Source organism: Gaeumannomyces tritici (genome assembly GCF_000145635.1).
Source record: "Gaeumannomyces tritici R3-111a-1 unplaced genomic scaffold supercont2.6, whole genome shotgun sequence".
Classification (NCBI taxonomy): domain Eukaryota; kingdom Fungi; phylum Ascomycota; class Sordariomycetes; order Magnaporthales; family Magnaporthaceae; genus Gaeumannomyces; species Gaeumannomyces tritici.
Window position 1 is genome coordinate 222,652 of NW_008804550.1, and position 24,984 is coordinate 247,635.

At 61.6% G+C, this 24,984-nt stretch overlaps 4 protein-coding genes across 4 annotated transcripts; 2 read left to right on the plus strand and 2 right to left on the minus strand.

Annotated features, from left to right (window-relative positions):
• Window positions 1-1,864: 1,864 nt before the first annotated feature.
• Window positions 1,865-5,954, plus strand: GGTG_10436 (hypothetical protein). Its single transcript, XM_009228309.1, has 3 exons — window positions 1,865-4,649; window positions 4,749-4,867; window positions 5,143-5,954. The coding sequence occupies exons 1-3, from the start codon at window positions 2,281-2,283 to the stop codon at window positions 5,706-5,708; spliced, it is 3,054 nt and encodes a 1,017-aa protein (XP_009226573.1). The 5' UTR covers window positions 1,865-2,280; the 3' UTR covers window positions 5,709-5,954.
• GGTG_10437 (hypothetical protein) lies at window positions 5,695-18,574 on the minus strand (the record flags this gene model as incomplete). The annotated part of the gene is made up of 1 exon (XM_009228310.1): window positions 5,695-18,574. One exon carries the CDS (start codon window positions 18,572-18,574, stop codon window positions 5,927-5,929), a length of 12,648 nt encoding a protein of 4,215 aa, XP_009226574.1. The 3' UTR covers window positions 5,695-5,926.
• A 1,592-nt stretch (window positions 18,575-20,166) lies between these two features.
• On the plus strand, window positions 20,167-22,019 carry GGTG_10438 (hypothetical protein; the record flags this gene model as incomplete). The annotated part of the gene is made up of 4 exons (XM_009228311.1): window positions 20,167-21,033; window positions 21,116-21,179; window positions 21,273-21,830; window positions 21,903-22,019. The coding sequence occupies exons 1-4, from the start codon at window positions 20,246-20,248 to the stop codon at window positions 22,017-22,019; spliced, it is 1,527 nt and encodes a 508-aa protein (XP_009226575.1). The 5' UTR covers window positions 20,167-20,245.
• Window positions 22,020-22,876: 857 nt separating this feature from the next.
• On the minus strand, window positions 22,877-24,010 carry GGTG_10439 (hypothetical protein; the record flags this gene model as incomplete). Its single annotated transcript, XM_009228312.1, has 1 exon — window positions 22,877-24,010. One exon carries the CDS (start codon window positions 24,008-24,010, stop codon window positions 22,877-22,879), a length of 1,134 nt encoding a protein of 377 aa, XP_009226576.1.
• Window positions 24,011-24,984: the final 974 nt, after the last annotated feature.

Consider the following 24,984-nt stretch of genomic DNA (forward strand, 5'->3'; position numbering starts at 1 on the left):
TTTTTCGTTTTCTTTTGATAACGTGGTTTACAAGTAAGTGGGTTACGGCGTGGCATTTAAGGCCCTTAACTTGTGCTGAGGAGGAAAAGAAATGTTGAAGGAGAGTGTGGCCTTCGGCCAACCTTTATCCTGTTAGTCTTCCTTATTTAATGCCAGTGCCGTGCTGTCACGGCCATGGTTGAAGACCAGGGAACAGTTAATTGGCGCTACGAACGAAGATTTTAATCTAGGGAGGAAAGGAAGGAAAGAGGGGATTCCGGTGTTCGGAGCGCGCGTTCAGCGCGTCTTGATCATCATCCATCGTGTGGGTCCTAGTCTGTGCGGCGACTGTGCCAACCAACTACACTGGCACTAGCAGCAGCGCTTGCTCTGCGAATGGCACCAGCGAAGCGGCCACAGCCACCGTTTCTTTGGTGAGCACGAGCGGTGCCCCTTATGTTCCCGTGGACGTTAACCGCGGGGCTAGGATCGACGTCGTGGCTATCCTCCCAGTACTCGTTTTTGGAGTCGTCGCTGGGCTTGTGGTTTAATAGCTTAATACTTTGTACTTATTTCCTTCATACAGTTTCTGTGTCTTTTTCCCGTTATCTTTTTACCATAATAGATAGTTCTGGTTACCGTAATGGAAGCCTTACCCGAGTCACAGCTTTCCTTTTCGGGCGATCGGCAGAAAGACATCGATATGTAGGTGCATCTGTCCAATCCCGAACCTCTCCATCACACCATTCTGTCCCGACCTTAGCCAGCCATAGCACGTCGAAAAAGGGCCGAAAACAGACAACATGTTGAGCTGCTCCGTCGAGTATTATACCGCGTCCCGCCGCGGTCGTGTCCAAAGCGCGGACACTCGTCCTCTTACCCGCCGCGGCTGCTCCCGGGCGTGCGTCTAGGGCTAGTTGCGGCGGCAGTCAACGTCCTAAGGAGGCACCTCGGTTATTCTCCCCGATACAGACCCCGCGACGGGCGGGCCGGGCGCTCCCGCCCGTTAGCCGGGGCGAGGCGCCACGGCGCCCGCACGGACCATACCCTCCTCGCGAGGCGTCGGCAGGGGCGTCGAGCGTGCTAGTGTGGCAGATGTCGTGCGCCGCGCCAGAGCCGCATGTCAACTGACGGTGGAAAAGCGGGCGGGTATTCCGTTCTGTCAGTCGGAAGACGTACTTTACCCACTCCTATCACTTTATTCCCGAGGCTGCTGGGTAGATTGGTGGGCACTGCTGGCTAATGGCGTTGTCTACCGGCCGAGGGTAGAGGTAGACTGTCGCCCGTGCTGGCTGAGGGTGTCGTGAAGCTTGGGCAGATCCTCGTCGTCCCCTCGCGTCGCTGACTCATATCCGACAGTTTGCTCGATCCCAGCATACAGAGAACTTCACCGCCCATTGGATGACAAGCAGATGTTTGCGGGTGGGCTTTCCAGCCTGGGGCATCTCAGGCCGTCGGGTGCTGGTCCGTCGAGGCCTGGGAGCGCTGCTGGGGAAGCACCAGTAGGTGTTTATATTCGTACAGGACCAAGACCAAGGGGGCAAGCCCGAGGGTGGGCTCCAAATAACAAGTATAAAGGGGCCGTCTTTGGGTGGTGGAGCGAGGAAAACAAGAGGTCATCACACAATTTTGTCACGACAACGTATTTCACGCGACAGCCGTCCCGTCCTGCAGACCTCGTTGATATTTTACTTACAGACCGGGCGAATTTTGGGGAGGGCTGGCGAAAAAGCAACAAGGCTTGCATACGGCTAAGCCAATAAAGCAGGGAGCAAGGATATCCATCAGCCCTCCCGGGAAAGGACTCGATTGCCGATGCTCCCCCACTGCAGGAGGTCGAGGACACCCGCAGACACGTGGATCCAATGGGATACGCATTTACTTCACCCACAAAAGGAATCGCATACGAGGTGGCCGAACGGATTGTATTTAATAGGCCTCCACGATGAGCGAGTTTCGGCACAGTAGCGAGCTGACCGGCTGCCATCCTTGGCTGTGGCTTTCAGATTTGCAAAGTGCACAATGGTGATGTCGGAAAGACAAAAGTGCACCTTTGAGTGCCCAACTAGTGCTGCCTGAAGTTTAAGTTGTGCCTTTTCCTCCATTTCCCTGCTGACATGCCTTGCCTCTCGATTTTTACCCCCCCAAAAAACTGCGCCGTGCTCGCCTTCGCGACCTGAACACTCCTGCCCTCGATATTCCATTTGCTTAATCTGCCTGGGCCTGCCCTCAATCTGTCCAACTGTCCTTTCTTTTTCTGGCAAGCGATTCGGGCCTTTAACCGGTCCCTGATTTTAGGAAATGGCGCAGCTTGTCGAACGAGTCGGAGGCCCAGATCTCTGCACAATCTGTCAGAGCCTCCCTTTCAAAGGGTTATTCACCATAAAAGAACCTGAAGAACTTGAATACGACACGCTCAAGGGAATACTTGGCCGAATGGGCTGTTCCTTCTGCAGCCTGGTCAAACACACCCTGTACTTACACTACGGGGAAGAATACCTGCGAGCCCAGCTCGAGACACCGAGGGATAAGCCGTTCGTTGTCCGCCTCCACCAAAAACCAATGGGCCTGGACGCAGTCTCTTGGTTTAACGACAAGGGGAAACCAGGTATATTCTATCTCGAGCTGTCCGGCTTGAGTGAGCTGCCCCATAGGAGGATGAGAGAAGTCAGGGTGGATGACGAGTACCACATTGGGGCGAAGCTGCAGCTCTTGGCAGATGATGGCGACACAACCACGGAGACGGAGCGCGCGCTGTTCGGCCGGCGCGTCGACCGGAAGATAATAGATTGGGTCAACATCAGGCGATGGATAGGCTGCTGCGAGGCTCGACACAGCACAATCGTTGGGACGACGGGCGTGGCCGGTAGCGGCGAAGGGGCGCTACCGGCGTGGCAAACGGAGGGCCTATTGGCCATTGATGTTGACCAATACTGCGTGCTCCCTCTGCCGCAGGGATCCCGGTATGTAGCGCTCAGCTACATGTGGGGGAAGGACCAGAAGGTGAAGCTTGGCACCGCTAACGCGGGGGCCATGGCGACCCCCGGGGTCCTGAAGACGCCCGAGGGGCGTCCATCGCGGACTATAGTCCACGCTATGGCCGTCGTGCGACAGCTCGGATGCCGGTACCTTTGGGCCGACGCCCTCTGCATCAAGCAGGACGACGAGGCGAGCATAATCTTCAACACGGGCAGGATGGACGCGGTTTATGCCGAGGCGTGGGTTACCATCATGGCCACTGCCGGGGCGGACGCCGACGCGGGCCTGCCGGGGGTGATGCCCGAGGTTCCCCGCCAAAGCCAGCAGATGAGGGTTGCCGTCGGGGAGGGCTTGGTCGTCGCCAACATGCTGCACGTTGACGATACGATCAACATGACTAAGTGGAACACGCGAGGGTGGACGTACCAGGAGCGGCTCTTATCCACACGGACGCTAAGCTTTACCGAGAGTCAGCTTTACTACCGCTGCCATCTCCGGTGTGGCTGGTGGGAGGAGGTGCACATGGAGGAGGACAAAGACGAGGAGGAAGAACGAGCCGTTATCGACCAGTACGACGACAGGTACCAGATGGCCTTTAAAGAATCGGACATCTTTGAGATTTACGCCACCTCTGTGGCAGAGTACACGAGACGGACCTTGACCAACGAAGCTGACAAGATCCGGGGCTTTCAGGGGGTACTAAACCAACTCCAGGTGCAAATGAGGTGCTGGTTCTTCCAGGGAATCCCCACGTCTGCCTTCGTTGACGGCTTGCTGTGGCAAATGTGCCTTGGCGATGTTAAACCTGGCCCGCGTCGGATAACCAAGTTCCCGAGCTGGTCCTGGGCGGGGTGGCGCGGCCCAGTGGCGTACGGGGCCGGAGGACCGAAGTTGCTGTCAAATATCTGCGAATGCACGGCGAGCCAGGTCGCCATCGAAACAATCGACGGAGCCCGTTTAAGTGTGCGATCCGACACCCCATCCTGCCAAGTCGAGCAAACTGTCGTGGGCGAGTCGTGGACTCGGCATTTCGACGATCTGTTCAGGATTTACTACACCCTCAGCGAATATGGGCGGCAATCCCCTTACCTCTACCCTCGCCCGCTCAAAAGCACCCTAGTCCGGCAGAACCCTCCCCACAGCATCGGGAACGAAGCGACGCCAGGAGTACTCAAGGTACATGGGAAAACGGCGGCCTTCAGATTGACGAAGCAGCACACTGGCCTGAATTCGTGCGGCTCGGGGGCGCACGAGATTTGCGACATCGGCGTGCTCGACGGCCGCGGGAAACGCGCGGGCACGGTCATTGTGGAAGCGGAGCTCGTCCCGGACCTGGACGGGCGGGAGCGCAAGTTCTTGGCTATCGCGCGCTCTACAGCGAACAGATGCGCCATGCCTCCTTATTGTGATCCTTCCTGGGACGCCGAGTCCCGCCGCTTTAGGCATTGGACGGAGCAGCCCAAGGCCGACGACGGTGAACGCAAGGATAGGCTCCTGGCCAAGGCGAATAGGTTCATGCTTGGGCCGTGGTGCGATGATGAGCATTTCGACAACACTGAGTTCTGGCCCTACTTCGACGTGATCCTACTGACTGCGCCGGGAGAGAACGGGGTGATGGAGCGGCTGGGGATTGGAAAGATACACGTTGATGCTTTCCTGCCCATCGCCTCGGAAGAAGTAGTATGGCTGGGGTGAGGTTTTGTGATGGGTAGGCATCTGCTTCCGCAGTCAGGGGCTGACGGCCGGGCTGTCGAGACATACCCCAGTCCTGACATTTGTGAAGTCCCTAGATTGCTGGCCACGTCAGATAGGACAACGTACTCAGGGCACTGGCTTGTCCTGCTCTTATCGTTGCCTCAGGCCGCCATCTCCCATGCCCATCTCGCCGAGGTAGAGGGTGTATATAAGGGTCAGGGGGTTCGCTCACCCTCTGGGCACTCCCGAGCTTTCTTTCTGTCTTCCTTACCATCTTTTGTCTGCCTAGATAGGTACCTGATCAGAAAAGCGTCAAAATACATCGACCCTGTTGCTGCAGCATCACAAAAAAAATGGGCCGTACGTCTTTCACCACGCGCGGAGAGGGACATCATCAGGACCTGGCAGGCACTGCTGTTGTTCTTTTCTGTTTATTCTTGAAAAAAAAGCCGCTAACAACTCTCCCCCGCCCGCTCAATCATCTGGCAGTATTCACAACGCGCGACACGTTTGAGCACACGACCGTGTTCCGGCACGAGGGGACGCACAACACCGAGTCGTCCAGGGCCGCCGCCCTCGCGGTCCTGCACGACCACGACTTCTTCCTCGCCCTGGACGACCTGGCGCTCTCGCACGAGCCCGTCGTGGCGGCCCCGGACGCGGCCGCGGCGCAACCGCAACCGCGACCGCTTCCGCAGGGCGTGGCGGCGCGCGCCGGCGAGACCAAGTCGTACGACCAGGCGTTCGCCATGCCGGCCGCGTTCGCGTGGCTCCTCCCCGGCGGCCTCCAGCGCACGACGAACCGCTGGGACGTCACCAGCACGGCCGACGGGCTGTTCGCGCGCATGGCGGGCGCGCTCGACGTCAGCGTCGAGCGGGACCTGAGGCTCGTCGCCGTCGCCTCCTCCTCCTCCTGGAAGCTCGTCGAGACGGTCACGATCGGGTGCCCGAGGGGGATGCTGGCCACCATGCGCAAGCGGGTCGAGGCCAAGTGGCGGGACGAGCACGCCAAGTATGTGCACAAAATGGGAGGAGAGGTGGGCGAGCAGGTGTAGAACATCCGGTATTTCTTTTCGAGTGATGGGATACGCAAAGCTGAGAAGGTAGAACATAGTGGATATTGAAAGAATTGCACTGCATCAAGGGACAAATATTTTCTGACCAAGAAGGAGAAAAGGAAATAAGAAAAGTGCAACAGAGAAGGGCGAAGACATACAGGCAAAAAAAGAAAGAAAGAAAAGCCAAAATAACCAACTGAAGCACAAACACACTTTCATCGCCTGTTGCTCACCCAGTCCTTGTAAGTCGCCTGATTGGCGCCCATCATCCACGGGAAGCCAGACCGCTTCAGCTGCCCCAGCCACAGCTGCGGGGGTACGAGCTTCAGCCTGCCCATGTTGGCCTGGATCTCGGGGCGGAGGACCAGCTGGTGGAGCTGCTCGACCTTCCAGACCCGGTAGGTGCCCTTGATGTGCGTGAACTCGACCATGCCCCCGTCCTCGCCGTCATCTTCGGCTTGTTGGATCGCCCCGGCATCGGCGGCCCCGAGAAGGCGCCCGACGATTGCCTCGACGACCTGGTGCACGCTCACCAGATCGAACCAGCCGCTCCAGGCCCAGCCGCCGTGGTCGAGCATGGTGCCGCTCTCGATGGTCGCCCTGGCCATGCCGGCCGCGATGTCCTCGGGCAGCGACTCGTCCAGCGGGGAGGCCGGGTCGTCGGCGCCGTCGCACCGGACGGTCCGGTAGATGCGCACGTCCACCCCGAGGTCCCGCGCGGCCCGCTCGAGCATCCGCTCGCTGGCCCACTTGCTTGCCACGTAGCCGTCCGCGCCTAGCTGGGCGGGCGCGAATGGGGCCGAGGACACCTCGGCCGGCGCCTCCTCGGCCGGGAAGACGCCGCCGGACGAGATGAAGTGGAAAGGGAGGCGCCGCGGGGCCGCGAGGCGGAGCAGCTCCCGCGTCGAGAGCGTGTTCACCGCGCGGAGGGTCTCGAAGGTCTCCCAGGACAGGCGCGCGGCGCCCGCGTGGAGCACGGCCGTGGCCCTTCCGGCGAGCTGGCTGGCAGCCTCGGTAGAGAGGCCCAACAGTGGGGCGGTGAGGTCTCCCGGGTACGAGAGGACCTTGTCTGCCGCAGCGGCGGTCGCGGCCGGAGCCATGGCGGAGATGACGGAGCGCAGTCTGTCTTCGCTGCGGACGGCAACCACGTGGATCTTGGAGACCTTGGGATCCGATACCAGGCGCTCCAGGAGGTAGGGTCCCAGGTGGCCTGTGGCACCGGTGAGTATGACCTCGGCACCACCGCTGTCGACTGTTGTCCTGGGACCGCCAGGGACGACGCTGGATTCCGGCAGCAGGACAAGCTCGTCGGCACGAGGAGGCGCGCACTCCTCTTCCCAGTCGAGGCTCGAGGCATGCGCCAGCTCGTCGATGCGCGACGCCAATGCCGAAAGGGTATGGGCGCGGTATAGGTCGCGCAGCGAGACATCGACGCCGCCGAGAGAGGCCCGAATGTGCGCCTGCACCTCGACCAGCATCAGACTGGAGCCGCCGAGGGCAAAAAAGTCGGTTGAGGGGCGCATTCCCAAGGCAGGGGCTGCTTCGGGAGACAGCATCTGCACCCAGATGGACGCCACTTTCTCCTCGGTCTCGGTCAGCGCACGGTTGTCCGACGCCTCCGAGGCGGAGTCCAAGGCGGAATCCAAGGGCAATGCGGCGATGGCTGCGCGATCGAGCTTTCCATGCCGAGTCCTGGGGAAGCGCGGGAGCGGAATGAGGCGCGCAGGCTTCATGTGGTTCGGAAACTCCAACGACGCGAGAACATGGACAAGGAGGTCTGCCGGCTGCGGCTCGTCTTCTTGCCCCTCCGTCTGTTCGCGAGCGGCCTTTTCGAGCGGAGAAGGCTCCGGGGCCGAGAGCACGACATGCGCGACCAGGAACTGCGTCTCGGGCACAGCAGCGCTTCCTCTTAGAGAGCACACGGCCTCTGCGATGGCGCCCCTGGACGCTTGGACGATGTTGTGCTCGATATCTTCAAGCTCGATTCGCACGCCCCGGAGCTTGATCTGGGTATCGCCCTCAATCCGGCCCTCGAATAGCAGCGTCCCCTCCCTCGTGAGCTTTCCCTTGTCCCCTGTGCGATAGAGCTTCGTCCATCCACGCTGGACAAAGTCCTCGTCCGCCCATGGGTTTGTGAGGAATTTGTCCCCGCCGTTTCCGCCAGCAGGAGTATCGTCGCTGCCGAGATAGCCCATCGCGACCCCGGCGCCGCCGATGAGGATCTCGCCCGAGACCCCGGGAGGCAGCAGTCTCAGGGAGTCGTCGACCACATATACGGCGCAGTTTTGAAGCGGGAATCCGATTGGGATCATCGCCTGCTGATTTGCAGCCTCGGGGCCCCCGATATCGGGTAGACTATCAAGGGGAATCTCAGTTTTGGTCACGATAACAGTGCCCTCAGCTGGCCCATACGAGTTGAAGAGTCTCACGGCCCCTTTGGAGACGGCCGTAGGCAGACGGCGCTTCAGCTCGTCGACCATTCCCTGGGTCATGCGGTCGCCACCCGCAAAAATGTGCTTCAGGCTCGTGTCGGGCCCGAGCGCTTCGCCGTTGCGGAACCAGGAGCTGTATTCCGGCGGCGTGGCCTTGGTGAAAGTGACGCCCTCGTCGGCGATAAGCCTCGTCAGCGCGCGCGAGTCACCCCGGAGGGAGCGGTCCGCGATGATCAGCGTGCCCCCGCCGCAGAGCGCGAGGAAGACCTGCTCGAACGACATGTCGAAACTGGGCGCGCTGTGCTGAAGGACCGTCTGCCGGCCGAGGCCGCCGGGACCATAGAACCGCGGCGCCATCGTGGTCTCGACGACGTTGGCGAGCGAGGAATGCCGCAGCAAGATGCCCTTAGGTGTGCCTGTTGTGCCGCTGGTGAAGAGAATGGCGGCCGCCTCATCTGGCGCCGAAAGGTTGGCGAGCTGCACCTTGCCAGTCTCAGCTGGCGCCGCTGAAATGCCATGGACATCGAGGATAGCAGCAACTTTCCCCTTGGCAGATGCCAGCCAGCCCTCGACCTGGGCACCAACGTCGACGCTGTCGACGAGAGCAAAATCGGCCTTGACGAGGGCGCCCATCTGGGTCAAGCGCGCCGTGCCCAAGCTGCAGTCGAGCGGAATGTAGACAGCGCCCGCCCGCATGACTGCCAGCATGCAGCAGACCCAGTCCGTGGATGGCTGGACAGCCACAGCGACCCGGGACCCGGCCTTGGCACCAGCGTCAGCCAATGAGGAGTGGATGTCCATGACGCGAGCGAGCATCTCGCCGTAGGAGAGCGAGCGGGTCTTGCCAGAGTCGTCTGTATGCCTCAGAGCGGTCTTGTCTGGGTTTTCAGAGGCAACAGCATCGACGAACTGCGAGACGGTGCTGTGTTGGACTGCAGCCGAGGGGCCTCTCCCGAGCCTGAGCGCCAGCTCAATATCGCCCCGTGGGTAGACGTCGGGGTCGCGGATGGCGGATTCGGGGCTGCGAGCGAAGCACTCCAGGAGTGTCGTGTAGCTGCCCAGAACAAGCTCTGCCGCGCTTGCCGAGTACAGGCTGGACTGCAGGCCGATCGAGACGGTAACATCACCGGCGTGGTTTTCGTTGACGTTGAGCTCGATATCATACGGCGTGCGGGCGTGGGAGGTGTTGTTCGGAGGAATTTCACCCGTGATGCCTGCAAACTGTATCTTGCGCGCTGGCCTATACTCGATAAAGGCCTGGATGAGGGGGTGGTGGCTGGTCGAGCGAGGGACGGCAAGGTCGTCGAGAATGACGTTGAAGGGGACGCGGGCGCGGGCCATGCCCGCATACACCTTGGCGCGGGTCTGGCGGAGCGCATCGGCAAAGGAGCACTCGCCTACTTTTGATTTTGCTTCGTCCACACGTCCGTCGATGCCATATGCAACACCGAATCGTAGCGGCAGCAGGTTCAGCAGCAGACCGACGATGCCGACGTCCTCTTCTTCCGTGCGCCCGGCGTCCGCCATGCCAATGCAGACGTCCGGCTCGCCTGTCAGGCGGAACAGCAGCGCGTGGAACACGGTCAGGTGCACGTGGAAGGGCGAGGCCTTGTGGGCGGCTGCCACGTTGCGGACCAATTGTGCAAGCCCTTGCTCTATGCGTGTTTCGGCCCTGTTCAGCTCGTAAGTTCCGAGTGGTTTCCGGCCAGCTGCCCGGGAGAGTGGGAGCAGCGGTAGGACGGGGGGCAGCGGACTAAGAGTTTCGCGCCAGAACTTGCGGTCCGTGGCCAGTTCCAAGCCGCCGAGCACATCGCTAAGCTGCTTGCGGGACCAGTCGGCGTACTGTCGAGTCACGGGCGGAGGGATATAATCCTGCCTGGTGCTGGCGCGATAGTAGTTCTGCAGCTCGGAAAACAGAACCTCCCAGCTGAAGCCATCCATCAGGATGTGGTGGTAGCCCAGGATAAAGTAGTACGAGGTCGGTGATTCCTCACACAGGACAAGCCTCAGCGTCTCACCCCTTTCCAGGTCGTAGACATGCTTTTTCACCGTCTCGAACGTGTATCGCGCCTCTGTATGGTTCGAGACGAGGCGGTGTTCCATGCGGATGGCGCTTTTGCGCATTATGCCCTGGCAGGTGGTTGCATCGACTGGGTTCGAGAAAAAGCACGTGCGCAGCGCCTCATGCCGCTCGCAGGCCCAGTACAGAGCCTGGGACAGCCCCGATGGGCTGAAGTTGCTTGTGATGCGGAAGTAGAAAGCCACGTTGGCTGTGGTCGGGTCGTCCAGGTACTTGCGCAGAAACCAGAAGCGGGCCTGCCCAAAGTTCATTGGTTCCGTCCTGATTATCTCGGGTTGGAAAGGGTTCAGGGCTGGTGCCGATGGGCGAGCTGCTGGTTCCGACACGGGGGTTCCCGATCGGCTGGTGATCGAGGTATCGCCCGTATCCTCCGACGTTTGATTGCCATCCGACGAAGAGCCAGTCTTGTCTTTGTCATCTTCAGCATCATGTTCCTTCTCCTTGGCTAGAGCTGTTGTCTGTTCCGCCTCGTCTGGTGGAGGCGACAAGGTCGCAGGATCGTTGGTGCCAGTCTTTTTCACCCTGGGAAGCAGCTCCTGGGGAAGTCTGGCGACAGCGTCCTCGACCAGTTCCGCCATGGTGGCGCCGCCGAGGATCTTGAGCATGGGCATATCGAGCCCGAGCTCCTGGCGGAACCAAGTGCGCACCTCGACGGCAACAAGGGAATCGATGCCTAGATCGATCAGCGGCTGCGAGTCGGGGATCTTTTCCGTGGCCGGATTCTGAATCGTCGCGTTGAGCTTGGCCGTGAAGGCGTCGCGGACGATCTTGACGGCTTCTGCCACAGAGCCGGCCTCCAGCAGAAGCGATCTGACCAGAACCTTGCTGCCGCTGCCCAAGGCATCCTGGTTGCCAAGGCCGATTTCAACGACGAAGTGCGAGAACTTGAGGTTGTTTGCCCAAAAGGTTTTGTTGATACGGTCGGACCGGACGAGCTGGATGCCAGACGTGATGTTGGCGTGGCGGCCCGAATCGGGCGGCGCGGCCTTGACGGCCTCGGCGAAGAGCTGGTGGAGGTCCCGCTCCGACATTGGCATGGCACTATTCTCGATGCGTTCAACCATCTTGGCGGTCATGACTCCGGCCTTTTGCTCCCGTTCGACATAGCCGACGCCTCGGACCGTGGAGATGTCGATTGTTGCGCCGGGGAGGCCGACCCGGCGACGCTTGTTGACGAGAGCCTTGACAAAGTTGTTTCCGGCCGAGTAGGCGCTCTGGCCGTAGTTGCCGACGACGGCGACAATGGACGAGAAGCCGATGAACCAGTCAAGCGAGCCCGGAGCGCTGAACATGGCGTCGAGGTTGGCCGTGCCGAGCGCCTTGGGGCGCAGGACGGCCTGGAACGTGTCGAAATCAGTATTGATAAAAAGCCGGTCGCGCAGCACCAGGGCGCCGTTGGCCACGCCTCGGATGGGCGGCAGGCTCGCCTCGATGACGTCGCGGGCGCACTTCAGGGAACACGTGTTGGTGACATCGGCCTCGACGAGCAGGACGGTCACGCCCCGGGCGGCATGGGCGGCAATCCAGCCTGGGAGCACCTGCGATTTGACAGACCGGCTACTGATGACAATGTTCCTGGCGCCGTGGCTGGCCATCCAGTCGACCAGGGACTGGCCCAGATCGCCGGCGAGGCCCAGCAGCCAATATGTTTTGCCGTCCTGGAATATGTCGGTGCGCACGTCGATCGGTTCGGTCTTGACGGCTACAGGGACGCCCGGCCGGGAAGACCAGTCGAGAAGGGCGAGCGGCTCCGCTGAGAGCTGCCGAGGCAAGTTCAAGGTGGGGGAACTGTCGCCGTCGTCACGGAACAGCCTCAGTGACGTCGTTGCGTCCCCAAGCTCAGGGAGCAGGGCCATCTGTGATTGGGCGAAATCGACTGCATCCTGGAGGACACCCACTCGGGTTGAGCTCCCAGCCTGTAGAGTATGGGCCACGGTTGCCTCGTGGGAGACAAGATCTGCGACATGCTGGCGGCGGCAGGCTTGTGGCAGAACCGAGGAGAGCCTGGCGCCAGCGTCCTTTGCGGCGCGTGACTTGGATAGGTCCAAGAAGCTATCAACTCGGCCGGGGAGAGCGCGTTTCAAGGCCGCGTGGGGCATGCGCGGGTGCACGGCAATCCATCCCTGCCTGTTCTTGGCGTGCCGACCGACTGTGGATGAGAACAGAAGCCGGGTCCCGAGCGGCTCGCACGAGGCCTCGAGGGCTGCCGCCAGCACAGGCCCGGGCTCGTGGACGAGCAGGACGGCGCACGGCGCAGTGCTGGCCAGGATGTGTCTGGCGAGCACGCGCGCTGTGACAAGCGCGAGGAAGGCCGCATGATGGAGGGCACCCGGCGCGTCAACGGGCACAGAAGCGTCTGGATCAGCAGCAATGGCCGACGCGTTTGTGTGCGAGAGCGCAACGACAGCGCGGCTGTTTCCCGTGCTGCTTTGCTCGCGTCCCAGGGCGACGAAGTGGAGGCCTGCAGGGGACTGGACTGCCCAAGCCGTGGACATGTGAACGTGTACCATGGGTGCTGAAGAACAGTGGGACGCCACGTGCAAGTTTGCCCCGAGCGCAGGAGGCGTTTGCAGCTCCGTCAGCTCCAGCTCCAGGCCACCAGCAACCGCAGCGCTCTGCCCGATCCGGGCCTCGACCTTGGCGCCCTTGCCCAAATGCACGGGTTTGGTGATGAGCCGGCGATGCGAGTTGTAGCGCGCATTCGCCTCGTCGTCCTGCTTCTGCCGCAGGATCCTAAGGACGCCGCCGCGGTCGAGCAGCAGCTCTGGCTCAATCGAGTACAGCGTGCTTTCGGGATCGAGCACGCTGTCCCCGTCGACGCCGCCACCCTTCCACTGCTGGTCCAGCTGCATCTGCAGCATCAGCTGGGCGAGGAGGCCCGCCGTCAGGTCTCCGAGGTCGACGACCTCGAGCAGCTGCGAGCGGAGATGCTCGAGCTCGTACCAGATGCTTTGCAGCAGTCCCAGCATGGTGCCCGAGTCTGGTTCCTCGCACCGCGACCCGTGCGTCACCCACAGCATCGCGCTCGCCGAGCCCAGCAGTCGCTGGAGTGCCTGCCAGCGCGCCTCGCCCAGTCCGTGCCCCAGCACTGGCGAGTCCAGGTCCGCCACGCTGAGCACCGCGGTCAGCGGCGGCAGCGGCATCGCCTCGAGCTCCTCGAGCGTGGACGCCACGACTAGCGTTTGACACCGTGGCCGCAGCACCTCCTCGAGCTCGTCGACTAGGGCTGCGGTCGCCATGCTCTCGCCACCCAGCACGACCAGGTGCGGGAACCTGATATCCTCGGTGCGCGCCGCGAAGGGCCGGCGCATCAGGCTGATTTTCTCGTCCACCGCCTGCGCCGCAAAGATGGTGGCCGTGTGCAGCCGCGGGGCTGTCATGGGCGTAAAAGTGTCGACGCCGCCGAAGCCCGTCCGCCTCAGCAGCCTGTTCCACTGCGGCAGCGTGATGTTGGGCCCGTGGACGCGCCCGTCGTCCCGACCGATCCACCAGCCTGGCAGCCCGCCCATTATGAGGCCCAGCGGCATCGTGTTGATTTGCACCACCTCGAGCACCACGATGAAGCCGCCCGGCTTGAGCAGTCGTCGTAGATTGCCCATGGTCCTCTCGAGCGACGCTGTCGCGTGCAGGCAGTGCGACGCCACCACGACGTCGTACGAGTTCTCCTTGAATCCCTGCGGGCCCGGCTCTCGCTCCATATCGAAGACCTTGAAGATCATCTTGTCCGCGTACGCCGCGAACTTATCGCGCGCCTTTTCAAAAAAGCCCGCCGACACGTCCGTGTATGTGTACGTCGCAAAAGGAGTGCCTCGCGACATGACCTCCCAGGTCGCGCCACCCGTGCCCGCCCCAACCTCGAGCATGTTGATGTGTGGAAACCGGTTGGTGATCTGCTGCAGCATCAGCGCCACCGCCGAGTTCGCCGCCTCGCCGCCGATGCCGTGCGAGTAAAAGCGAGGCAGCATGTCATCCTTCATCATGACCTCGAGGATCGTCTTGTCACCCCGGACGACGGCCGGCATCTGCTCGCCCACGGCCCTCATTATGTTAAAGTCTGCATCGTCGCCGTAGGGCGCCATCAACCCCAAAACCTGATCGTGCGTGTCGGAGCACCACTCAGGCTTCGCAACTGGGTCGCTGCCTCGCTTCACCTGCTCGACGCACATGGCCGCGAAGTCAAACATGGCCTGGTGGTGCCACGCGACTTCGGGCTTGTTTTTGGGAGTGGCCGTCTCGTCCTGTGCGCATCCCTCGGCCGGCGTCTCTTGATATCGTGCGTGGCCATCGGGAAGAGCAGCTTGTAGCAGGGCAGATGTCCGCTCCTGCAGCGTGCGGAGGTACCAGAAAGCGACGCGTTCGCGGTCGGCGACTTTTTTAAGATCCCACTCTGTTGGGTTGTGGGTGCCGATTTTGTTGCCGTCGGGGCGGGCGAGCTGCCAGGTGACGTTGCTGAAGAAGAGCCGGTCGTCCTTTTCGGTGAAGGGAGAAAAGGGCACAAACTCGAGCCCGTCGACCTCGATCGCCTTGCGCACCCCGTCGGCTGCCACAATGTCGATGCAGCCTCTTCTGTCCATGGCCGACATGGAACAGTCGAACTCGACTGTGCTTGCCAGGGCTGCACCACACAGAGACGGAACCAAGGTCACCCGCCGCACCTTGGATGGCACCATCAGAGACCAAGTGCCGTCTCCGGGTACGCCAAACGAGGAGAAGAGCGCATGGATTGACGTGTCCAGCATGGCCGGGTGGAACAGCAGTGGATGGTGTTCGAGGTCCTCCTGGTTTTCGAGCTCCCGGCTGATTGTGCCCGTCGCAAAACCGAGCCGTCGTTGCAAGCTGGCAAGGCCCCTGAAGGGTCCGCTGTATCCATAGCCCAGCTCGGCCAGGCCGCTATAGTACGCGTCGATGTCGACGTCGGCCAGCCTGCCCGCAGAGCGCTCGCATTCCCTCAGCGTGAGCAGAGAAGCCTCGTCGTCGTCTGCCTCGTTTCCGATCGTGATGGTCAGCGCGCCCGAGGCGTTGGTGCCCAGGCGCCCAGATTCCTTGTCCAGCGGCGATCGGCACACGAAGTTGGCGCTGATGATCATGGCGTCATCATGGTCGCTGCCGGCCACCGAGATGTCTCCCAGTGACACCATGAGTTCGGTGCCGGAATTTTCGTCAAAGGCAATGGCCCTGTGTATGCTCAAGTCGACCAGCTCGATGCATAGCACATGCTGCCCCTGCACTAGGCGGCTTGACGCAATCTGCATGGCCGCCTCCATGGCCAGCGCAATGTATCCTGCTGCCGGGTAGACCGTCTGGCCCTGGAGCGAGTGCCCAGCTAGCCACGGGTAGATCCGAGGTACGAGCACGTTCTTCCACCGAATGTCCTCGGGCGTGCCGTCTGGGAGTTTCTTGCCAAGTAGCTCGTGCACGCGATCCTGCTGCGTGCGAAAGAGCCTGCCGATGCGCGGCTCCGCCCAGAATTCGCGGCGGTGGTCCCACGGGTAGAGAGGCAGGCCACGGAGCGCGGTCAAGGCCCGCCCGTCCTCCAGGCCGCAGTAGCCGCAGATAAAGCCTGCCCAGTCCACGGCGGCGCTGCCGAGGCAAGCCCACACGGCCCCGAGGCAACCCGACAAGGCCTTGACATCATCTTTGCCGCGCTCAAGTGTGCCGGTGTACATGATGCTGGCGACTCCCGCGGCCTCGAGTGTATCTATGGCAGGACCTTTCAATGCAGGGTGCGGCCCGACCTCGAGGGCCAAACTGAAGGGGGACTGCTCCGTCTTGCTTGTAACGATGTGGACCGCATGCTGAAGGGCTTGTGAAAATAGAACCGTCTGGGCCATGTTCTCTGCCCAGTAGTTCGCTTTGAGATCTGGTGAGGCTTCCATCACGACGCCCTCTTTCACGCTGGAAAACCAAGCGGGCTGGGCTTCTTCGCCAAGCGGCTGAAGAACCTCGATATCACAGTTGGCGAGGGACTTCCTGAAGGCCACGACCGGGTCTTTCATATGGTGCGAGTGATATGCTGTATCGACTCGCAGGACGCGCGTAAACTTCTTCTCGTCCTCCAGCGCCTCGCGAGCCAGCTCCAGTGCGTCAAGGTCGCCTGACAAGGTGACGCTCGAGGGTGAGTTGCAGGCGGCGACGCTCAGGCGGCCCTCGAGGTCGTCCAGCTCGCACAGCTCGCGCGCGTCTTCCAGCGTGGTGCCCACCGCCATCATCGCCCCCTTGGCCCTGCTCCCATCCGGCCGCTCGGCGCCGGCGGCGAGCTTGGCGTGGAAGCCACGGTAATAGGCGATCCTGATGGCGTCCCGGGCCGAGATGAAGCCGGCGGCGTAAGCGGCCGCGATCTCGCCCGACGAGTGTCCCACCACGGCAGCGAACCGGACGCCGGCGGCCCGCAGGAGGTCGACCAGCACGAGCTGGACGGCCGTGCACAGCGGCTGCGACAGCGCCGCCTCGCCGACGCGGCTCCCGCCCTCCTCGTCCTTGCGCAGCTCGCCGAGCAGTGTCCAGGACGGCCTGTCGGACGGCGCGGGGAGAGTCTGCAGCGACTCGTCGAGCCGCCCCATCAGCTCCCGCGCCGGGGCCGACGACTCGACCAGGCGCGCCCCCATGGTGGCCCACTGGGCGCCCTGGCCGGTAAAGACCCCCAAGATGGAGTGCTTGCCCTTGCCGCCGGGGCTTCTCGGCGTGCTGCGCATGCCCAAAGGCGCGTCGGCGTCGCCGCTGCGGCGCGCCTCCAGGCAGTCTTCCATCCGCGAAAGCAGCTCCCCGGCGTCGAGTGCCGGGAAAACGATCTTGTGCGGCAGAGCCGACCTTTTGGTGGCCAGGGTGAACCTCAAGGCCTCCAGGTCCAGCGACGGGTGGTCGCGGATGTAGCGCGCGTGCGACGACAGCGCGGCTTCGAGAGACGCCTCGCTGTTGGCCGACCAGACGAAGGGTACCAGCGATGTGGCCGGCCTCTGGGCCTGGCGCGGCCCAGCCACGGGGAGTTCACCACCCCGAGGGGAGGTCGCCGCGCTCAGCGGCGGCTCGTACGCCTCAAGGATGGCGTGCGCGTTGCTCCCACCGAAGCCGAAGCTGTTTACGGAAGCACGCCTGGGCACCCCGGGGGGCAGGTCCGGCCACGGCATGAGCTCCTGGGGGATGCGCAGGTGCTTGCAGTAGGGCCGCACCCCGGGACTCAGCTCCTTGAGGAGCAGGTTCGGCGGGATTAGGCCGTGCTTGAGCGCCAGGGAAGCCTTGAGGACCCCGGCCAGTCCTGCCGTGCCCTCGGTGTGACCAATCACGGTCTTGATGGAGCCGACGTATAGGATGTCTGACGGCAGCCGCTGTCCGCCGGTCCCAAAAAAGGCATCGTCCAGGGCGGAGGCCTCTTGGGGGTCGCCGGCCGGGGTGCCCGTCCCGTGGGCCTCAAAGTACTGGCACCGCTCGTCGGGCTTGGTCGGGTCCAGGCCCGCCCTAGCGTACGTGTCCCGGATAAGGGACGCCTGGGCGGCCCCGCTGGGCATCGTGATGCCCTGTGTCCTCCCGTCGTGGTTGCAGCCGACCTCCCTGACGACGCAGTCGATGACGTCGCCATCGCGCACGGCCGCGCTGAGGGTCTTGAGGATGACGGCCGCCACACCGTCCCCGCGGGCGTACCCGTCGGCGGCGGCATCCCACATGCGGGACCGGCCGGTTGGCGAGAGCATGCCGAGGTTGCTTTCGGAAACAAAGGCCATGGGGTCCAGGATCAGGTTGGTGCCCGCCGCCACGGCCACGTCGCTTGTGCCGGCCCTCAAAGTCTGCACCGCCTGGGCCAGCGCGACGAGGCTGGAGGAGCAGGCGGTGTCGATGGTGATGGTGGGGCCGTGCCAGTCGAAGAAGTACGAGACCCGGCTGGACGCGTTGCTGGGGGCGATGCCCGGGGCGCTATACTTTGGCACATGGTCGAGGTCACGACTCGACAGGGCAGAGTAGTCGGTACACATCTGGCCGACGAAAAGGGCCGTGTTGGAGCCCTGGAGGGCTTCCATGCCGAGGCCAGCATCCTCCAGGGCTTCGTAAACTACCTCGAGCAGGTGGCGGTGCTGAGGGTCGATGGCATCGGCCTCGGCCGGTGGAGACGAGAAGAACTGGGCGTCAAAGTGCCGGATATTGCGGTCGTTGATGATGTAGGCCTCCTTGACGTTGGTGCTGCCTCCCCTGGCCCCGATGGGGTGGTAGAAGGACTCGACGTTGAACCGGTCGTGGGGGATCTTGACGGCCAGCTCTCTGGGCTCTTTGAGGAGATCCCAGAGCCGCGACGGCCTGTCGGAGGCGCCGGGGAAACGACACCCCGCGCCGATGATGGCTATGGGCTCTTGCGGGACTGTCATGGTTCCCCTTGCTCTTGGCGTGGCTTAACTGAAGCGGCTGGTTCAAAAGTACTTGTCACAATATGCAGCTTGGGGAGGTGCACTGATATTTTGAAACACAAGATATTTTGGAACCAGACGCAAGCAATATCGAGTGGAACAATCAAAGTTATTAAACAGTCAGCTTCGTTGGTCCACACGAGAGCATTTATTTCACCATATTCAGGTCATAGCCTTGCTACCGCGGCGCCGCCATGTCTTCAAACACCGACTCCTCCTGCTGAAATCGATCATCGCCATCAACGAGAGAGATTTCCCAGGGTGTACCAGTACATGGAATACTTTACACCATAATCCCCAAGCGCTCCGAAACGGCACCGAAAGCTGGAGGCCTCATGGGTTCACATTTCTTCAGCCAAGGGTCGTAATATTGGTGCGTAAGCTCAACTTATCGAACTGCTCGGCCATACTGGAGAAAGCTCTACGGCATGTGTATCCGAGCTTGTCGCCCTTGCTAGGAAAAGGACGGTATAGGAAAGCCGGCCTCTCGAGATACTCTAGCGGGCTTAGCGGACGAATGTTACCACCTTCTCCCCTCGATTCTTGAACCATGTCAGGCAGCTCAAGTTCAAAAGCGTTGCCCCTTCAGGATGGCGAGGCCCACAACAGTTTCTAGCTGCTGGCTAGACACTTTGGTGGCCTTGAAGCCGTCGCTTCCGCTAATCCGGCCCGGCGGTTCCCAAACAGGCTGGGGTGGGTATCCAGCCCGCTTGGTGAAGCCCCTTCGTGGCGGGCATATCCCTGTTATTCATGGAGGTGGCGAACATGACTACCGCCGCAGCCTTGCGTCTGGTTGTGTCTGGCTGCGTCTAGATAGATCAACCCCTATGGGCGTCTTGTTAGCCTTCCGCCAGCCCACAAATCCTTTTCCTCTTTTACCGCTCGGGCTTGACCAGCGTCCAGGAGCCCCTCCGCTGGTACATCAACGTGCGCACCCTCCTGATCCTGCAGGACAAGAAACCTTGCACATGTGCTCTCGCACGATGACTGAGTATCCAACACAGGTGATAATGCAACCTCGCGCTACAAGGTCTTGACCTGCGCACTTTGCGTCTAGATACCACTGAGGGACTTTGCCACACGAATACTTGCCTAGAACACAGATATTGATGTGATAGAGGATTGGGATGCATATGGCGTCCAATCATATGATCCTCCCTGCCTGTTTTGGACAGGTCGTTATATTGGATGGCTTTCATCCCCGCCGTTTTTGCCCGTGAATCTTGCATGCTGCATGCCGCATCCTGCTTACTGCCCGCCACCACAGCCCGGCCCTAGCCCATGTGCCAGGGGGAAGCACTCCTCGGGTGCGTCTGTTGGTCTGACCTTGATTTGATATTAACGCACTTGTCTCTTCCGCGCTTGGCGCCGACATCAGATCATTTTTTCACGTCAATACGGGGACAGATAGGGTAGTTGGTGGAACGTTGACCTTGGTCTGACATCCGAAGCACCCCAGCTCAACGAATCCAAAAGCACCCATGCACTGGAGGGCGGTTGAAGCGGGAACTTGGTCCGTGATAAGAACCTACGCGCCAACCTCAAGCAGAGCATCCCTGGGTCACCTGTAAAAAACTCAAAAAAAAACAAAGCGAACGACGGGTAGTTTAGTTCTGCCGCAATATTTCCACCATGATCATCACCAACTTTGACCCAGAGAACATTGAGGCTCGCCACATTGTCGGGGCACTCTCGGCCCTATACGTCCTGTGGTATGTGCTCTCGGCCATCCGGGTATGGCACAGACTCCGCAACGTCCCGGGCCCGGCGCTGGCGAGCTTCTCGCACCTGTGGCTCGGGGGCCAGCACCTTCGGGGCGAGATCGCGACGGCGCTGCGGGGCCTGCAGCGGTACGGCCCCGTGGTGCGCATCGGGCCCAACGAGGTCGTGACGGACGACCCGGACATACTGGCGCACATGGCCGGGGTGCGCAGCGGGTACGGGAGGCACAGGTCGTTCCGCGAGGGCGTCAAGTTCCACCACCGCCAGGACGCCATGCTCAACATCCTGGACCCCAAGCTGCACGACCGGGTCAAGGGCCGGACCGCGGCGGGCTACAGCGGGCGCGACAACCCGGACTTTGAGCGCGCCCTGGACTCGCAGCTGCTGAGGCTCATCGAGCTCATCCGCGCCAGGTACCTCTCGGCCGGGGGCGCCGCCACCAGGCCCGTCGACTTCGCCCCGCTCACGAGGTACTACACGCTCGACGTCATCACGCGCCTGGCGTACGGCCACGAGTTTGGCCACCTGGACGAGGGCACGGACAAGTACGGGTTCGTGGGCGAGGTCGACCGCGCCCTCAAGATCGTGGCCCTCATCCGGGCGCTCCCCGCCTTTCGCGCCCTCGCCTTCTCGGATCTCGGCTTCAGGCTGATGGGCCCCAAGCTGACGGCCAAAAGGGGCCTGGGGAAAATGATGGCGTGAGTCCTCTCCATTGCGTGGCGCTGCTGTCGATAGTAACTGTCCCCTTGTCTTATTGACACGACGCGAAAAAATTTCAAGGGTCGCCCACAGCCTCGTAGACCGCAGGTTCGAGCCAGACGCTGAGAAGCGCAACGACATGATGGTGAGAGTTCATATATTGCAGTGTGGCCCCTTGACATATACTGGCAGTAAATTACGGGGGGCCATAAACGAAGCTTACGCTCCTTTCTTGTAGGGCTCGTTTATCAAGAACGGGCTGTCGCGGGACGAGTGCAAGGCCGAGGGCATGCTGCAGATCGTGGCCGGCTCGGACGGCACGGCGACGACGATCCGGGGCACCATGATGTACCTCATGTCGACGCCGTCGGCGTACTGCCGGCTCAAGCGCGAGATCAGGCACGCGCTCGACTCGGGGCTCGTGGCCGGCAGCCCCATCACCATGGACGAGTCGAGGCGGCTGCCGTACCTCAACGCCGTCATCAACGAAGGGTTCCGCATCAAGAACCCGCTCACGCTCGGCCACTTCAAGGTCGTGCCGCCGGGCGGTGACACGGTCGGCGGCGTCTTCCTGCCGGGGGGCACCGCCATCGGCCACAACTCGGTGGCGCTGTCGCGCAGCCCCCGCGTCTTTGGCGAAGACGTGGACGTGTTCAGGCCCGAGCGCTTCGCCGACGCGCCCGAGGAGGAGCGCGCGCGCATGGAGAGGGCGCTCGACATCATGTTTGGGGGCGGGCGGTGGACCTGCGCGGGCAAGACGGTGGTCAAGATGGAGCTTCAAAAGACCGTTTTCGAGGTAAGGTCCTTTCCTCCCCCCTCCCAAAAAAACGCAAGACAGCAAGAGAATGACACCAGAGACGGCCTGCAGCTCCTCCGGTGGTTCGATTTCCAGTTTCTCCACCCAGAGAAGCCATGGGATGAGACCACCAACATCACCTTCTCGCACTGGAATATGTGGATGAGGATAACAGATGCCAAGTGGTGACGTAACTTTGCAGCACGGGCGAGGCACATGCGGCGTATACATGTTATTGGCAATATTCATTTTGCTCTGCGAAGGATCGGGGAATACGTTTCGAGGGCGGGATGGATGGGTCGTTGAATCAAAGGTGCTTTGAAATATCATGACTGGCTCGGATAAACCCTTGATGTGCTATCTGACAGCGGCTCGTTTACCCAGTCCCGCCCGAACCACCCTTCTCAGGTGAGCCACATGTCTGCGGTGTTTGGTTCCATGACTATTATTGGGCTTACAAGGAGGGTGTCGGAACTGGGATGATGCATGGAGGCTCTCTCGAGCATAGGTGTGTACCGTTTGATATTGGTATCCGAGTTGGGAGAAGCCTAGAAGCCATCGGCCAAGCACCAGCGTGGCACAGGCGTGGTCGCACATGTGGTTCGCCAGCAAGGCCGCTGCCCGGACCGCTGAGACTTGTATGAACCGAACCAGGCAGGGAACAGCGTCACGGTCTTAAATCGATTGGCTAAAACACTCTCTCGACGATTACTGACACCTTGGCCCCTGGGGTAACCGGGCCGGCAGGGTGTGGTGCGTGCAGCTTCCTTGACTGTAATATTGATCCTTGCGGGAACAAGCCTACTGGTAGGTACCTAGGCAAGACTCCTTTCCCAAGGTACTGCCTCCTCGCCCCAGTCGCCATGGATGGTTATCATGGTAATGCCCAAGTGCTCAGTTATATTTGCCGCCAACCGTATGGCTACGCTACCTGTCGGAGGTGCAACCTGTCGGATTAAGGGAAAGCCGGCAAAGGAAGCCAACGATCCCAGGACTAAATACTAGCGTTTGTGGGGCATGTCATGTGACACCACCTCGCACACTACCTATTCGACGAGACATATTATCTTTTTACCCGACATCTTCTTGGACCGGAGCAGCTCAAGGCCCTCGACCACGCTCGGCAGGCCGCCCCGCAAGACGTGGAGGGGGTGCGCCTTGAGCAGGCCCCGGTCCAGCAGCTCCTGGGCGGTGCGGAAGAAGCGGGCGCCGAGCTCCTTCACGGCCGGGTCGACGGCCTTGTCGAAGGGCGGGCGCCACGAGATGGGCTTGCCGATCATCATGGGGCCCAGCACCCAGTCCGGCCAGACGTTGCCGCGCGCCCGCTCGAGCCCGCGCATCCACGGCTCCAGCGCCGTGTACCGCCCGCCCAGCCGCCCGAGGCAGCTGTAGCAGAGCTCCATCGTCTCGGGCTCCGAGATGCAGTCGAGCGCGTACCGGAGCGAGTTGCGCGTGTGCGCCCGCACGTCGGCCGCGCACGTCGGCGAGCGGTAGTCAAAGGCGCGCTCGGCCCCGTACGACGCGACCAGGTCGAAGTTGGCCGGCGAGCACGTCGTGATGGGCACGAGCCCGGACAGCTTGACCACTTGGATGGCGAGCGTGCCGACGGCCGAGCTGCCGCCGTAGATCAGCACGTGCCTGGGAGGTAGCCGCCTCTCCTGGGCGCCGGCCGCCGGCTGCGGCTGCGGCGGCGGCTCCAGCGGGTAGCCGGGGATCTGGAGCGAGTGGAACAGGGCGAGGCCAACGGTGCCCAGGCCGCTGGCGAGCGAGGCGCCCTGCTCCATCGACATGTGGTCGGGCAGGCGCAGCACGCCGCCTTCCGAGGCGCCCGTGTATTGGGCGAAGGCGCCGACGAGGGGGCTGGTCGGGTGCATGCCGAGCACGACGCCGGCGACGCGGTCGCCCACCTCGATCGGCACGGCGGCGGCCCCGCGGGCGAGCCGGCCTTTGGCGACGACGTGGCCGGCAAAGTCCATGCCGGCGATGGCGCCGGGGCTGGCGCCCATCTTGTTGTCGACGTGGTTGAGCCCGACGGCCACGTTCTTGATCATGAACATGTCGTCCTCGAGGGCCGGCAGGGCGATGCCGGTGCCCAGGCTGTTTTTGACCGAGTCCGAGTCCGCCGAGGCCTTGACGCCGACGATCGCGGACTGGCTCCGGGGCAGACTCAAGGACCCCATGGCTGGCAAGACTTGGCTTGGGCCCCTTTGGAAATTGTCGGCCTGCTTGGGTCAGGCCTGGACTGTGGTAGCAACCCTGCGCTATAAGCTGCTCTGCTGGTCTCTGGAGACGGGAACAAAACGCCTAGGAAATAAAGCGTCGCAGGATTGTGGCCGGCCAAAGGTGCGAAAAAGTGCTAAGAAGGGAATCGAAACTGCTGTTAAAGATGCCCACTGTCCATCTTCCCTATTCTCCCTGGTTCACTCTCACGGCATGTTGGTCTGGAATATTGACGAAAAGATGGCGTGAATTGTCGTGGAGCCATTGGTTACCCGACCATCAGCCCCGTGTGATATTTCTGCTGTAACGTGCATCAGCGGCGTTGAATGCAAACCCATGCAGGCAAGACACCCTTCTGTCTGGGTACCCCATGGCGTGAGATACTGCAAAGGCATGCCTTTCGTGCGAGGCGCCACGGCGAACTGGTCTCCTATTCGGGGCATCCCGGTCTTATCGCCGACCAGAGGCTGATCAGGAAGTCCAGAGGAAGAGAGATACCACCCACCTATGAGGGTGGCGTTCAGAGCGGCCTTACCGGGTGAAAAAAGACCCCTTATCGTCAGTTCCGCATATGGTTACATGCGCAAACACGATGTACTTGTCTGATCTGAGGACTACATGATTCGTCAATATATCACCAAATATCACCAAATATCACGCGGGTATATTCTCCAGCTGAAGGTTGAGATCCTTGAGGATCCCCAAGCCACAATATTGTGTCTTGCATTTCCTTACGGACGGACCATTCAAGAATAGCTTGGAGAAAGCTGCACACCCTCTTTCATCTCACAAGTTGCGGGCATGCATGGGATAGCTTGAGCAAAGTCCTAGGGACAGGGCGATGACCAAGATATTATGTGCATTGGAAAGAGGAGCAATACAGCCAGAGTGCCACAAGGAACATCAACGGTAGCCTGTGGAGGCGAGAATCCAG

Bases quoted from the DNA above. Each gene is read 5' to 3' on its own strand.
- GGTG_10436 (XM_009228309.1), top strand. From the start codon at position 2,281: ATGGCGCAGCTTGTCGAACGAGTCGGAGGCCCAGATCTCTGCACAATC. The intron at 4,650-4,748 runs GTGAGGTTTTGT...TGAAGTCCCTAG, and splicing joins GAAGAAGTAGTATGGCTGGG to ATTGCTGGCCACGTCAGATA. The intron at 4,868-5,142 runs GTCAGGGGGTTC...ATCATCTGGCAG, and splicing joins GGTAGAGGGTGTATATAAGG to TATTCACAACGCGCGACACG.